Source organism: Pteronotus mesoamericanus, unplaced genomic scaffold, assembly GCF_021234165.1.
Source record: "Pteronotus mesoamericanus isolate MK-2021 breed Mesoamerican mustached bat unplaced genomic scaffold, CSHL_Meso_final scaffold_167, whole genome shotgun sequence".
Lineage (NCBI taxonomy): Eukaryota > Metazoa > Chordata > Mammalia > Chiroptera > Mormoopidae > Pteronotus > Pteronotus mesoamericanus.
This window is the reverse complement of record NW_026555308.1, coordinates 21,573,984-21,590,034: the sequence shown is the minus strand read 5'-3', so window position 1 is coordinate 21,590,034 and position 16,051 is coordinate 21,573,984. Positions and strand designations below refer to the sequence as shown.

General features: G+C 49.4%; 1 protein-coding gene and 1 non-coding gene across 3 annotated transcripts in view; both read left to right on the top strand.

Annotated features, from left to right (window-relative positions):
* The first annotated feature begins 2,451 nt into the window (after nucleotides 1-2,451).
* The window catches only part of HIP1 (huntingtin interacting protein 1), a 159,920-nt gene continuing 146,320 nt past the window's right edge, over nucleotides 2,452-16,051 (top strand). For both annotated transcript variants that reach the window (XR_008530502.1, XM_054589744.1), the window contains exon 1: nucleotides 2,452-2,631. Coding sequence is in view for 1 of the 2 variants with exons in the window: in XM_054589744.1 (XP_054445719.1) it covers nucleotides 2,512-2,631 (120 nt within the window). In the remaining variant the exon portion in view is untranslated. The remainder of the gene's footprint in view (nucleotides 2,632-16,051) is intronic.
* On the top strand, nucleotides 10,922-11,127 carry LOC129083991 (small nucleolar RNA SNORA73 family). The gene has a single exon (XR_008530554.1). It is a non-coding gene; the product is annotated as a small nucleolar RNA SNORA73 family (small nucleolar RNA).

Sequence of the window (16,051 nt, the reverse complement as noted above, 5' to 3'; positions counted from 1 at the left end):
CTGACTGATACATCTTCACAACCCCCAAACAACTGCAAACATGGTACTCACCTATTGCCTTTTTCTCCTAACAGGGTACAATTTATTGATAACACCTACCCTCTTGGCCTTGGTGCTTCCCCTATTTCAATTCTTCCTCCCCAGGCTCCTCTGTTTTCACACATCATCTGCTTACTGGCCAAGTCTATGTTGACATTGCTTTGCTTAGAACTGAAGTCCTCCCCTCTCTGGCATCCAGCATGCTACTACCATGCTCCTCTACGCAGTGTCACCTCTATTTCCCAGACACAAAGCCTCAAAAACTAGGTGACAATGAACCCCTTCCTGGAGGAACCCAAGGGGCGCCACTCCAAAGCCTCCCATGTAAACAATTAAACAACAACAACAAAAAGGTGAAACAGGTGTGCTTGTTATGCAAATGTAGCCTCAAGGCAATTCCCCTCCATCCCATAGCCACCCTTACACCCTTCTTCTACAGAAATTCTAGCCTCACCACTGCCTCCTCTCTTCCAGCATTCCTCTTGTCCAGGCCTATTCACTGGCCTCCACAGGACAGAACTTTCTCCTCTCCATTCTAGTGCAGGGCCTCATTGTCCCTCCCCTGTTGCTGGAGTCTCCCCGTCAGTTCCCTCCCTTCCCTCTCCCACCAAGATCCCACGCGCACAATGCCAGCCTGGCGAAGCACAGATCTGAGCAACAGCCTTCAGTAGCTCCCTCGCACCTGCAAAGGCCAGCCCGCTCTTCCATTTCTCTATGCAATGTGTAATTTTTTTATTGTGGAAGAAAACGGGCCACATATTAACTTGACAAACTCAGGGGGCTCCTGTGAGGCAGTCTTATAAACTCACAGACCTAAAGTAACCACAAAGGCTGGTCTAAAATTAAAATATTAATTAAAAGTAGTTTACAGTGGTTAGTCTTGTCCTAGGCCAGCACTTTTCCCTAACAAAGGTCAATCTTTTTACCTTAACTGAGCGTGTCTCTTGTCTTTTTACATCTATGATAACACACCTTTGGAAGGTCAAGTTAACTCCCCTTTTTCCCAAACCCCTTGGGCACAAGCTGAGGCCACAAATCTTATTGTTATTGTTATCCTGTTAATTGTTGACTGTTAACTATCCTTTCCCCACCCATGTAAAAGAAGTTGTGTCGACCATTTCACGTTTTATCCAATCCCAGAGGTTTCCCCCTTTTGCTTTCTCCTTCCTGTCCTCATCTATCATCAATGGACTTCATGTAACACCCTCATGGCTCCTCCTTTGATTCTAATGTATAAAATAAGGGGCTAAACTGCCTTTCTCCAGAGCATTTCTCAATCCGTTGAGATACTGCTTCCTGGCAATTGTTGTCAGTTTGGCTCAAATAAACTCATCCAAAATTCTCTACAGGTTTTGAATGTTTGTTTTTTTCTTATGTTGACATTATCAAAAGTTCATAGTTAAAATTTTTCTATTTTTGTTTGTATTTTTTTAGTTAAAAAAATTTTAATGCCTTTCTTTGATTTAAGCTTCAAAGCTCCCCCCGCCCAACACCAAAATTTACGGAAAACTTTTTCTTCAGCGTCTGCGGTAAGCATCACACTTTCCTCTGCCTGTGGGTACCTTGGCTGATGTTTGAGCAGGATGGCAGGGGTAGCCCAGAACCAAGGATGAACAGAAAGTGTCTACAGGGGTTTCTACCAACGAATGCTTTCTGGCCGGTCCAGATGAGAGGTTTGGAAAGAGGGTGCGGGAGGTTCCAACTGACCCAGCCCAGCGCTCCCAGGGCTGCAATCATTACAAAGGAGACTGGCAGGGATTCAGCAAGGGGTCAAGCTAAGGGAGGAAGCCAAGAAAACTGGGTGGAGCCCGCCACCCACAGCGGCCAGGTCTGGCAGATGCTGACCCATCCTGCGGGAACCTGGCCTGGGGGCAGAGCTTCCAGGGGCTTCAGCCGCCAGGCCGGTCTATCCCGCGCTCTCAGGTCCCTGGCCCGAAAGAAGTAAACAGGGTATTCCAGACATGCAAGAAGTCCTGCGGGAGAGCCGACTCCCGGCCAGGGTGACCCCCGCCCACCACGCGGGGACCTCGTAGCGCCCAGGCCGAAGTAGAGCGCGACTCGCGGGGAAAGGGCACGAACTACGGCGGGGGAGAGCGGAGCGGAGGGCGGTCCACCAGCGTCGGGGGAGTGGCGGTAGAGGGTGGGTCAGGGCCTTCCAAGACTCCTCCCTCGCCCCGCCCCCGCCCGGGGCGGTGGGACTCAATGATGGACAGGCCTCCGGGCCGGTCATCGCGCGCCTGGCGGTCCAGAGGGCTCGGCCAGGCGGGACGCACCGGGGGGCTTCGGAGGGACCGAGTGCGGGCAGGGAAACCTCTGGGTGGGGCGGGGCCCCGGGAGAGTAGCAGCGCTCCCAACCAATGAGAGGCAGCAGCCGTCCCGTTAGCGCCGGATCCCAGCGGGGCGGGCGGGGCGGACGGCGCCGTGGGGATCCCGGCGCGGCCGAGGGCCCCAGACTCGGCTCCGCTCGGCAACATGGACAGGATGGCCAGCTCCATGAAGCAGGTGCCCAATCCCCTGCCCAAAGTGCTGAGCCGGCGCGGGGTCGGCGCGGGGATGGAGGCGGCGGAGAGGGAGAGTTTCGAGCGGACTCAGGTGAGGACCAGGGGACTCCGGGGGCGTGCGTGGCTGGGGCATCCCGACAGACTTGGTGTGCTGGAGGGACTTTGAAGGGAGTGGGGGTCTTGCAGGCCAAGGGAAGGACGGGGCAAGGGGACCGCTAGAGGGGGCATCTCGTGCTCAGGTCTGGTCGACCCGGGAAGGTCGGGGACCCGGGCATCCCAGCTGGCCTCGGAGAAAGGCAGGGCGGCTCCGAGGAGCTAGCGTAATCCGTGCGGCGCGGCTGATGGGAGCGGGTCCCGGTGGGGCGGTGCAGGGGTCACAGGGGCGGTGTCAGGGGAAGAACCGAAAAGCGACAAATGGAAGTGCCCCTAGGCAGGGGGAGTGTGTTGAGGAGCCACTTTGAGACGCAAAGGTGGCGGCGAAGAGTGGGGCGCTGAATTGGGGATGTGAAGTGTCGGTGATGTGAAGGGGTCGGGAGCCCTTTCCTCCTCTCTCGATCGCTTCTCTGTTGCATCGACACTCCCCCCCGCCGCAGTACCCCCTTCCTAGTGCCTCTTGCTTGGCTCACACCACCCCCAGCTGTCGGCCCTCAGAGGCTGGGCCAAAGGGGTTTGAGCGGTGAGAAGGAACGTAGGAAATGCGAAGTGTGGCTGAGCTCGGAAAATAACTGGGGGCTGGAGGAGGGGGCGGCCAGGGGTAGGATTGGAGGTGCTTGACCGGACAGTCCAATGCTGGTAGGATGAGCTAGCTACCCAGTGGTGCCCTGACTTGGGGTTTTGATTTCATCCCCCAAGATGTGCCTGACAGCTAATAGGCAGACTGCCCCATTTGTCCAGCCTGACCAGGGCTGGGGGCCAAAATTCCTCTGTGTCATCAACAAAAAGCCACAATCCATTTTTACCTCAGCGTTTTAATGCCTGGTGTATTGATTTGACAGAATTAAGCTGACATGTTTATAGTGTTCATCAGCTCGTTTGTATGCAAGATCCATTTCAAAGGGTGCAGTACTTTTAATCCCAGTGCCAAAGTTGTTCTTCATTCCTCCTCTTAGAGTGGAACCTTTGAAGATCCAGCTGGGCCTCCACTGCCAGAGGGCTGGTTCCCCTGCTCTCTTCTGCTTTCCCCCCCACAAATTTTTAGATAGAAAAGATTGTGAGGCCCTGACTCAGTGTTCTATATATGGAATCTTGCAAAGAATAAAGCTTTATGCTCCAAGGACTTCATCCTCTCCCCTTTCCAGCCACCGCTGGCCCCTTGCAGGTGTGCCCATCATTGAGGACTGATGTAAAGTAAAGTGTGTCCTCTCCTTGGGGCATCCTACCCCAGGCACGCTGGGAGAGGTGGCCATTCACTTCTGCCTCTCAAAGTCCAGCTGGGTTGGAGGCTTGTTCTTTGGCTTTGTGGACCGGACTGACGAAAAGAAGGAAGCTTGCCGTGGTGCCCGTCTGCCTTGGGTGTGAGTGCCTCGGGTGTGAGTGCCTCTGCCAGTTGCCTGATCACATGAGGCTTCTTGCCCCAGGAGACAGTGTGAATACTCTTCTTTTTTTAGATGGGAAAGGAAAATAAATAGGTGTTATTTTATGGTACCCTGTTCCTTCTAGAGTCTCAAATAAGTAAAAACTGGAGCAATAAAGAAATAAAACTTTGACCCATTATAGCGATAGAAATTAGGTTTGTGAAAGTTTCCACCTATGACTAGCATGTTTCCTCACTATCCAGGGACAGCCGAATGAGGAGAGTCTAGATTATTCTGTGGAACACTTGTAATTGGCTAAATTTGACCTAGTGTTGAGGGTTAGTGGGGAGTGGGGAGGTAGTCTGGAGCAGGAAAAGGGATTTTTTCTATTGGGGGGTAGGAGAGTGAAAAAAAGAAAAGAGAACAATCCTAAAACTTAGCATAAGTCAATCTGCGAAAATTTATTTTGTTTAATGACTACCTATCAAATGTTTTGTGATATATAAAAATAAGTTAGGAAAAAAAACTTTTAATGGGTTAAGAGACCCTGAGAATCAGCCAAGGAATAGTGATCATTGTAACTAATTAGTGTTTGGCACTGTTTTAAGTACTTTATTGTATTATCTTCTTTAAGCTTTACAAGGACCTATTGTGTAGGGTATCAGCCACATTATCCGGGAGGAAATGGCGCCCCAGAGAGGTTAAGTAACCTACCCAAGGTCATACAGCTGGAAGTTGCCTCTGACTACTGGGCGGAGCGTTGGCGTTGGAGCTAGGTGAGGTTTGAGTTTTAAGGCTTGCCGCCGTGTGGATGGGCTGTGTGGCCTCAGGCAAGTTGTCTGTCCTTTCTAAGCCTCCATTTCTTTATTGTGAAATAAAGACAATGCTCTTGGGGATTAATTTAAGTAATATGTGTGAAGGCATTCTGTAAACTGTGGAGCACTATTTCAGTGATTAATACTATGTATAGTCTAACTGGGGAGATAAAACATAAGAAAGCACAGTGTAAGTAATCATGCAGGTTGTGATTAACGCTTCAGTAGAGGGACAGAAGTGTTACTAGGTAATGCAATAATTACAAGAGCGTGTGCATAAAGTGCACATTGTGGGGTTGGGAAGGGATAGGAAGCCCTCACACAAGACTGAACCTCTTTCAGCATGAGTTAGCACTTGCTGGGTGAAGCGGAGAGGATTGGCCATTCCAGGATCGGGGAATGACATCAGGAAACATCTGGAGGTGAGCGTGGATGACACAGATTGGCTGAGGTGGAGACGAGAGCAGAATTGGCCTCTCCTACGTGCTGCCTCATACTGTCACCATTTCTATGTTGCCCTCAGTTAACTATGAGCTTCCTGAGGCAGGACTGTGTCTTGTTCTTGTCTGTGTCCTCAGATGCCTGAGGCTTGTGTTAGTGGTAAGCTGGCTATAGCTGATGATAGAAAATGACTGGTTAGCTCCAGCAGAGAAGTCCTGGCCTGGGTGGGTTATTCAGCTCTGGACTACAGAGGACAACTGAAGTTACTTGACGATTGCGCCTCCAGGTTTCCTCCTGGTCCAGCCTTGCCTCCTACATTCTCAGTCAGGAGCCTCCCCCATGCCCACCAGAGGATTCCCATTTCTCTGCCTTCCTCCTGGTCAGGCCAGTGTCCTGGCGGTGCCCTCAGACCATCCTTGTTTCCTCACTTCCGCCAGCCTCTTCCAGGAAGCCTTCGCTCCTCTTCTCCTGGCATCATCCTCACACTTCACACAGTCACTGTTCCTGCCAGAATGGGGACCCCAGACCCACCTGCCACAGCCCTCATCTCCAACTAGACTGGTGTGTCCTCCCTCTGGTCCAGCACAGGCAACCTTCAGGCTCTAGGGAAATGAAAAGTTCTTGCTCTCAAAATAGCTGCTGTAATAACAACCCCTTGCCTGGAGCACTTTATAAAGCGTGTTTCAGCCATTGTTGGGCTACATGATGGTTAGGTAATGTCTCCCTCACTTTAAGAATGAGAGCTTGGTAACTTAGCTAGGGCCACTGGTTGGCAAATGAAAGGGTTGGAATTCAAACCCAGGATTCCAGGTTCCAGGTCTCAGGCCCCTTCTACCACGCTGTCCCCACAGTGCCAATTCCAGAGGGTGATTCGAAATGAACTAAGCGGACTGCAACTCACAGACAAACAAAATACCCTCCTTGTATTTACTTAGCCAGAAAAAAAGTTTTCTCTATGGTTTGTTTATTCTTTTCAACATCCATTTAGTGAGCACATACCGTGTAGGGGACATGGAGATGAGTAAGATAAAGGAGACCAGCCCCAGAGGAGCCCATGAGTCAGCAGGGAGGCGGACCAGTCACTGTGGGGCTCCTCCACCCCGAGGACAGAGGACCTGCAGCACCAGCCTCACTGGAGTCCTGACCAGTGCAGACCTGCCGAATCTGAGCCTGCGTTTCAACCAGAGCCCCCGTGCTCCTGCGCACACCGAAATTTCAGCAGCTCTGCTCTGTGGCAGGTGAATGCTGGGATCAGAGGGAGAGGCTGGGGCTCTGGAAACACAGAGGAGCCCTTAGAGAATAACAGTCTCTTCAAGGGGAGCCCATCACAGAGTACAGAATGCTAGTGAATCACGTGTTTGGAAGAGCCAGGAGATTTGGGTTCTAGTGAAGAAGAGGCAGAAACAAATATTTATTAAGGGGCTGCTGTGTACTAGGAACATGTTAGGTGATTTCTACCCATTATCGTATTTAACAGCTCAGACTGAGAGAGAACAAGTGACTTGGCCAAGGTCACACAGTGAATAAAGAGAGAAGCCAGGGCTTTATAATTGGACAGCTGAGTCTTCTCCATGTTTAAGTCAGGGTATTTCTGCCACCTTGTTCATGGTCTTCAGCAGACGCTCAGCCTTTGATTCATCAGCTGAAAAATTCAAGGGTTGACTAACAGGGATCTGTCATTCTCAACCCTGGTGTTCAGGAATGGCTCCTTACGTAAAAATTACCCCTATCTCCTCCTGCTCCCTTAGTTGGTATTGGCAATGTAGTAAGGAGGCCAACAACTTTCTTTGGGTCCATGGTTTCCTCCCACTCATGCTAATGATAATAGCCAACACTTACTGCCCTTACTATGTGCAATTGGTAAAGGCCTTACATGAACCGCCCCTTTGAATTCTTGGAACAAATTTACGAATTATAATCCCTATTTTATAGATGAGGAAATTGAGGCTGAAGAGGGGTTAATAACTAGCTCAGGATTCTGAAGGAAGTGACAGAGATGAGACTCAGTCCCAGGAAAACCAGTCCCAGAGCCTGGCCTTACACAATTCCCATCCCTATGTCACTGCCTGGCCCCCTCCGCTGTCTTCCTCCTTCCTCCCACTAACTGTTGTTGGGGTTCCCAAGGCGCTGTCCTCACCCCACTTCTTTTTTACCTCCTGTCCACTTCCTCTGCCCTCACCACCATCTGATGGTTTCTGGTCTTGCCTCCATGATGCCGACTCCCCACATCTCCCCTCTGGCTTCCTAGCCTGAGTGACCACTTCCTATTGGGCACTTCCCCCCAGATAAACCACACACGGGCCAAACTCAGCTTAGGCCTCCCCCGTCTCTGAGTGCCTGTGTCTGGTCCCCATCATCTCCCTGGCATCTGTTCTGAGTCCCCCTTCCCTCTTGCCCTCACAGTCACATTCTGTTCCATGACACTTCTCTTGTTCCTTTGCTTCTCACTGTTCCTGCCCTTATTACTTGATGTCTGTGTTGTAATCCCATCCTCCCTGCCCCCCAAATAGCCTGGTGCCAGATGGATTGTCTCTAAAGCCCAACACTGCTTCTATAACTCCCTCTTTTCAAGAATCTTTGCTGGCTCCCCAGAGACCCTGAATGATGCGGCACCATCCTATCCTTATCCCTGTCCTTTCCAGGCCTTACTTACGCCACCTCCTTCCATGAGGCAGCCCCTGCAGCCTGGTTTCCGCTAGACCGTGTAGTCAAGTGAGCAGGGCCCCTCGCTACTGTGTGTCTCTCCCGTTCCTCCAAGGAAGCCCACATCTTGGCTTCCCTTCTAGTCTGTAAGCTCTTTGGGGCAGGGTCTGGGTCTCAGGGCCTTGCATGAGGCAGGCAGTACGGCCCGTTTGCCAAACATGTGAACATAAAACGGCCGGAGGATCTACAGGGAGCCTGGGTACTAAGGCAGGCGCCCTCTTGCCCAGCACTTTTCCTTTGCACATTTTGGAGATTCTCCCTCTTTCTCCTTTGATTGCTCTAATGATTAATCTTACTTACTAAGTTTCTGTCCTGTGTGCCACGCCTTTGCACCCAGGCTGCCAGGGAAGCCCCCACCCAGCTCCTGCGAGCTAGGCTGGAGAACTCACTTAGGAGAAAGCCTGCAGAGTCTAGGAACAGAATTTGAGCTGAAGGTCAATTGTTAGAATTTCTGTAAAGTTTCGAATAATTTATGAGCGTTCCAAAAACATGCTCTTGGACTTCCCAGGGCTTCTATCTTCTTCAGCTGGGACCTTTCTGAGCTAGAAGATATTACCAGGAAGGGAGACTGACTGACCTAGTGTCTCAGGCACCTGCATGTGACTAGTAGCAGTGGCCACGTGCAGGTGCTGGAGTTTGCGGCAAGGTGTAGCAGAGGTGTCCAACCTCTCGGCGTCTCTGGGCCACACTGGAAGAAGAAAAGTTGTCTTGGGTCACACGTTAAATACATTGCAACATGTAATCACCAAAAAAAAATTCATGATATTTTAAGTAAATTTATGATTTTGTGTTGGGCCCCATTCACAGACACCCTGGGCTGCGTGCGGCCCGCAGGCCGCATGCTGGACACCCCTGGAGGGGATGTTAGGGTGAGTGCAGAGGAATGTGAGAGCCCTCCCCTGGCGAAAATCTGGCTCTGCTACTGCATTTCTTGTTTCAAAACGAGGAGCCTGGAAAAGACTTCTGAAGGTCCTTCCAGCTCTCAAATATTTTAGCTTATAAAACTCCTGTCAACAGGCTTTCACACTGTGGAATAAGGATGTGCATTTCTTCTGAGCTTTCTATGCTGGCTTGAAAAGTTTCCAGATGCCCCCTGTGTATGGAATGGGGCCCAGGTACTGCTGTACCTCAGGAAGAGATGAGGAGTGGCCGTGTGGCTCAGGAGAGCAGATCTCTAGCGCTACTTGGGCACTGAAAGGGTTCCTTGCCTGTGAGGCACTGATGAGGGCCCATTTACTCTCCCCATACATTGACACACTTATCATGTGACCTCGTGGAGGAGACCTGGGTGGGGCGTGGGGCGCAGCCTGGTGCAGCGGGCTGGGGGCCAGTGCTTTGCCCGCATCCAGAGGGTTGATGGCCTGGAGAGATGCCCACCTAGGAAAGGGAACTTGTCAGCCCCACCTCTTGGCAGGGGGGAGCTGCTTCCTGTTTTCCTGCCCAGGCAGGCAGGGAGGAGCCCTGTTCCCAGCTGTGGGCAGTACCGTTCAGGGAGAGGGATGGGGGATGAAGGTGTCCTCTGGCTCAGATGTGGAAAGAGAACTGGGATCTGAAAGGTTGCTGCTGTTGCTTCTGCTATTAGTGCTGTGGGAGAGCTCAGGAAGCTGGTCCAGACAGGCCAGGAAGCTGGTGTGGCCCATGGCTTCTGATTGAACAACAACTAACACTGTAGTTATAAAGCACATTTGCACATAACCTTTTTTTAGGCACAGAACAACAGTGCAGTAGGTGATTGTGGTCAGTTTTCACGTGTGGATGCTAAGGCTCAGAGAGCTTAAGTGACTTGCCTTAATTGCACTCAGGAAGTGGCTGATCTGAGGCTTGAACCTGGTGGCTCAGATCTCTGCTTGTGTACTTTCCTTTCCATATATATCTCCCTTTAAAGCTGAAGTGTGGTCTGGGGCTGCTAACTTAGAAAAGGTACAGAGATTTTTTCCCCCCCTAGATCCTTCCCATTTGACTATTTGGACATTGGAAATTTCCCCCAGAAGAATATTTTTGCAACATACATAACCATCAGTGGGACTGTGTCAATAATATGTAAAAAACTTGTAAGGGCCTTGGCTGGTGTGGCTCAGTGGATTGAGCACCGGCCTGTGAACCAAAGGGTTGCTGGTTCAGTTCCCAATCAGGGTGCATGCCTGGGTTGCGGGCCATGTCCCCAGTGGGGGACATGTGAGAGGCAACCACATATTGATGTTTTTCTCCCACTTTCTCCCTCCCTTCCTCTCTGCCTAAAAATAAATAAATAAAATTTTTAAAAAAATAAGAAAAAAAGAAAAGGGCAACCTAATAGAAAAATAGGCAGGAGGTACTTCACAAAAGAGGATTAAGAAATGGCTAATAAATATATGAAAAGGTGTGCAACTTCATTAGTAATCAGGGAAATGCAAATTAAAATTACAATGAGATCAGGACGGCTGAAATAAAAATGAAAAAAACCTGACAGTGTCCGGCGTTGATAAGAGTGTGAAGCACAGAGATGCTCATGCACTACTGATGGGGTTGTACTGGTACAGCCAGTGTACAGCCCCATCAGTTTTCCAGACTGTTCTGGAAAACTGCTTTGGAAAACAGTCTGGTATTATCCTAAAATTGAAGATATGTACACCCGATAACCCAGCAGTTCCACTGCTAGCTGTATACTAAATAGAAAGGCATACATATGTACCAAGAAGAATATTCATAATCGTATTTTGTAATAGCCTCAAACTAGCAACAGTCTAAAAGTCCATTGACAATAGATGGATACATTGTAATATAGTCTCTCATTGGGATACTATAAAAAAATGAAAATGAATAAAGTATAGTTACACTCAGCAGCATGCATGGATTTTACCAAAAAGGCAGACCAAAAGGACACTTCTGTATGCTTCCATTTATATCAGGTTTACAAACAGGCAAAGCTCCAATGTGGATACCCCCTGGGAGGTCACTGTCCACGGGGCTCTGTCCAGGTAGGGTAGGGGAGCATCGGGCTCTGCCCCCTGATGCCTGGTCCATTTCCACAACATTGGAGAGAAAGTGGGCTTTGAGTCTGCACCTGCGTGTTCCCACAGCTGCTCAGAGTCCTGTGGACAATGACTGAGGAGACAAACCATGCAGGAAACATGTATGGGGAAAAAAAAGAAAATAAAAAATAAAAATTAAAAATTTTTTAAAAATAGGCAAAGCTAACCCAGTATTAAGGGGTGCTACTTAGATGGTAAAACTGTAAAGAATAAAAGGAATGATTACCATGAAAATCCAGATAAAGGATTTTCTTTGGGTGCAGGGGAGGTCAGTGATTGGGAGGGTGTGCAAAGGGAGCTTTGGAGGTGCTGCCATCAGTCTGTTGATTGGCCTGGGTGATTAGGATACTTTATTAGCTGTGCATTTTTGTTTTGTGTAGTTATTTCAAAATACAAAAGGTTAAAAAGAAAACAAACCTCTTCCTAGCAAATCGAAGACAGTGTTTTGAGGAGGCTGAGGACCTGCCACGTATACATTTGAGGTCTCTTTGAAAGGCAGCCTGCCCTGTGAAAGCATTTCTGATGGTGCCCTAGAGCTGGAAAGCTTCTGATTTATGAATCATGCATACACAAGCATCTTCCGAGCACTGCTGTAACATGTAGCCAGGAAGTTGAGACCTATCATTAACCCACACTTACCATGTTGCCCTCGACTTCCATTCATTTGTCTTCCTTCCTTAGTGGCAGATGGGCTCTAAGTTCCTTACTCAGCTTTTAGCCAGTTTACCCAGCATCTAGCAGAGGGCTTTACATCAGCTCAGGCTCAGGGTATCTGTGAAATACAAAATAAATTAGGTGGTAAAAAGTTCTCAACGGAGAGAATGAGAGAAGAAAGTCTGCCTTCAGCTCAAAAGAAGCACATTTGAATAAAACCAAAGACCTGGTGGTGGACTTTTGGAACACAGCCTCAAGTTTAGCTCATGTTGCAAAGATATAGATTAAGTCATGCATAATGAAGCTATGATGAGTGGCTATGAGCATCTGAGAGCCTTGGGGAATGTCACCTGGGAACATGGCAGAAATGCTAACCTTCTAACAGTGGTTCCTTGAGGTCTTTGGCTGTGTGGTGTGGTCCACGGAGCCAGCCCACAATGCAGTTGCTCTGTGAGTTATGTCTTACTCTGTCATATGCTCCCTCTCCCATTTTGGCTAGAAGCAGATACCTTTTCTGTTTGGTTTTCCTTGGCTGTGACTTGACTAGTGTTATATTCTTCCCTCCAATTTTCCATAACACTTCAGAAACACAGGTATGAGCTGTGTGGTTTCTTCTCTGAGCAAGATCCAGGGTAACTTCCCTTAGAGTAACAGGGTTAGGCTCTGCGTCTCCGGGCTTGGCATTTGGTTGACATTCACAGAATCCATGTTGAGTGCCTTATTCATCATAACCTCAGGTTCGTGGAGCAGCATCTGGCCTTGAGCAACTCTTGTTAAGGGTATTGGGAATGAAGGATAAAGTATTTTGAATTAAGCACTGAATGAGCATCACACATTTTCAGTCCCGGCTGTGAACCGTGAACCCTGATGAGCTCACTGAGTGTGGGTTCTCCTGAGCACATTTGGAGCCACCACGAGGAACGCTGAAGAGACCAGCTCTTTGACGTAATGTGGGTGGTTCTCTGCGGACTTCCTCTTGAATGTCAACTCCCTGACTCATGCTTGGAAGTGATTTGAGATCTTCTGTTTCCTTTCAGATCCTTAATGTAAGATGGGACCTCCCTGTACAGTCTAGGCCCATTATGGCTGATAGGAAAAATCCAACATACTTACACCTGAACTCTCTCTCTTGCCACAAACGTGATCATTCTCCTTTGTTCTCAGATTTTGAGAATTTCAGTTTATAAACCATCCCCGGCCATTCCAGCTGAACTTCTCTCAGCCATCCTTGGTGCCCATCCAGCCTGCACCCCTGCAGCTTGTCACAGATTCCTGGTGTTGATGTCTCCTTAATTGCTCTCCATCTCACTCCCACTTTACCCACCATGGCCTGTGCCTTATTTCAGCCCTTCATCTCTAGCGTGAACTATTTATTACACCGCCCCACTCCACTCTACCCTCTTGTGATCCACCCTCTCCTCGGCCGTCTGAGTTCTGTTGGAAAAGGCATAACTGCTTGTGTGATGTCATGTTTTAAAAACCTCTGTTTGTGATGCATCACTCTAAGCTGAAACCCACGCCTGTTGGCATGACACAGAGCCAGCTTTAACGCCCTGCCGCGTGCCTCCTCTGCAGCCCAGCCTTACCGAGCCCTTGGCACTCTCCCAACACAGCCCCATTTTACTCCTTTGTGTTTCTCCAGGCAGTGCCATGCTTTTCTGCCTAGAATCCCTCTTCCACTTTATTCACCTGCCAAACTCTTCTTCATTTATTATTATTATTATTATTAATTATTTTAGATTTTATTTATTTCTAGAGAGAGGGGAAGGGAGGGAGAAAAGAAGGAGACAGACATTGATCCACTGCCTCCCACATGCGCCCCAACCAGGGACCGGCCCGCAACCTTGGCGTGCGCCCTGACTGGGAATGGAACTGGCAACCTTTGGCTTTGCAGCCTGCTGCCCAAGCAACTGAGCCACACTGGCCCTATAAAGTAGAGAACCTTCTCTGGCTGCAGGCAGAAGAGAGGTGTAACAGAGAGAGTGCAGGTGTGAGGAGTCACCATGCCATCGCTGGCTCCAAGATGCGGGGGCCCTTGTGCAAGGACTGGAGGTAGACTGCTCGGAGCTCAAGGGTGGCCCCTGGCTGAGAGCCAGCAAGGGTACAGGACCTTGGGTTTCTAACTGCAAGGAATTAGATTATACCAACAACTGGAATGATCCCAGAAGGGAATTTTCCCCAGCGCTTCCAGTAGGGAATGTAGCCCTGCTGACACCTTGATTTTAGCCACTGAGATGCAGTTGGCCTTCTGACCTCCAGAACTGTTAGATGATACATGGGTATTGTTTTAAGCTGTTAAATTTGTGGTAATTTGTTACAGCAGCAATTAAATCTACCAGGGGATGATAACTGGTAACTTTTGCTCTGGGGCAAGAGTCCTAACAGAGCCCATGCCTCACTGCACAGATGGGCCACCCTTCTTATCGTAACCTACAGGGACACTTGCTATTTCATTTGTGCTCATTGTGGTCATAGATAAAACATTGGATTTCCACACTTGGCACTTTTTCATAGAAGTTTTATCCTGGAAAAACAATTCAGCAGCCTATTCAAAACATTCTTTCCTGCTGGGTTATGGAGTTCTTTGGTGCAGTTCCAAGTTTAAGGATCACAGATATAATTTACTTAACATTAAAAAAAATTTTTGATGAAGTCCTGTGCTATTTAAAAGGGCGGGTGGGAAAGCCCCGTGTTACTATAGGGTCATGACTGTGTCTCTGCTAGAAGGAGAGCTGACTTAAAGTCAGGAAGCAGAGGTGGGAATAAATGAAGGGCTTTCCCTCAGGGTGGGCCTGCTGTGTCCTGATGCTGAGGTCCCCGCTGCGAGCAGTCCGGAGCTCCTGGAGCACTGGATGAAGAATCGGGAAGCCTCGTTTCTGGCAGTGGTTTCTCCTTCTGCCGCGGCCCGCACCCTCTGTAGGTCTTCAGTTGGGGTCGGACGGGACGGCTGCCAAGGCGTCGAGAATTGGTGATTCCGTGTCAGCGCGCTCACTGAGGTGGCAGGCCTCTCGGGGTCAGCTACCTTTAGACAACGCCTGGCCCTTGTTATTCCAGCTCTGCTATCCTGATTCCCATCTTTCCCATCCCCAAGTGGCCTTTCCTTCTGGCTGCATTTTGTTGTTATGGGGAACTTACTTCTGTGTTGGTTAGATGGACCTATGCCCCACTAAAGAACTGGCCTCTCAAAGCCACTCACTCAGAAAACTTGCAGAGCAGTTGGTCGCCTGTGCCCAGGCACCAGCCTCTGCCTTCTGCTTAGGACTGCTGGGCACGCCTGCTCAGGCTGTGCACTGCACACCTTTGCGGGTGTCTTCTCATCCTGTGCTAGTTAGCCTTCCCAGTGTTAGCCTATTAGGCCTCAGTTGTAGCATGTAAAAAATGTAGCTTCCAGAAAAATTCTTTGACACTAAATCAGAGGGCACATAGAATGTCTAAAATGATGCCATCTCAGCAAACCTGTGGCCCAGCCCCCTAAATCTTTTTGACTTCGAGAACACTTAGGTTTTCCACATTCCCCACCACTCCCTGTTGTCGTCTATCAGACTGCTTCACGCATTGACCTTGACTCCGTGGTTCCTGTTATCTGAGGCGTGACCTTTGACTCAGTCCAGCTTCCTAGAGGAAAGTGAGGATTAGGAAAGAAAAGTAATTGCCCAGGGTCCATACTGCAGGTCATTGCCTAGATTTGAGGCAGCCCAGGCTTGTGTCTGGGTCTGGGTTGTGCTCCAAAACTCTGTAGAGGTGATGAGCTTGGGCTGCAGAGCCAGACAGTTTACCTGCTGTGGGTCCCAGGCAGCAAGATGTTGGTGGCCATATGTTACTCTGAATCAATGAAGTAGAGCGCTGTCGAAAGAGCATCTATGTAAACTAACAAACACACCTAGCTCGCAGGGTTGATGGAAAGATTAAGAGACGTAATACATGAAAAATGCTCAATACATTGCCTTCCATGTAGCAAGCCCTCAGAAATATCACTCTTACTATTATTCTCTTACTAGTTCTTAGTAACATCAAAGTTTAGGGGCTAGTGCACTATTTGGCATAGAATAGGTGTCTTGGTTTATCTCTCCTGTTGAGGCCTGAGTTGAGGATCATCTAGATGAGGACAGGCTCTGGGTTTGCCGGTGCGCTGTTTCAGAGGGCGGTGTGCAGAGCCACAGGAAGAATTACCGGGGATCTCAGGCTGTGTTTTCCTGGACCGTGACCTGAACACATGGCCTGCCTTTGCACAGGGCCAAGGCTACACTGCGTGCCCCGAGAAATCTGGATTTCTGGTTCTGTGGCACAGGACTGGCTCAGAGGTGACAGCTGAGATGACAGAGGGCATGTAGAGAGAACTGTCTCGTCTGGAAGGACAGAAGCTGAAGCAAGGG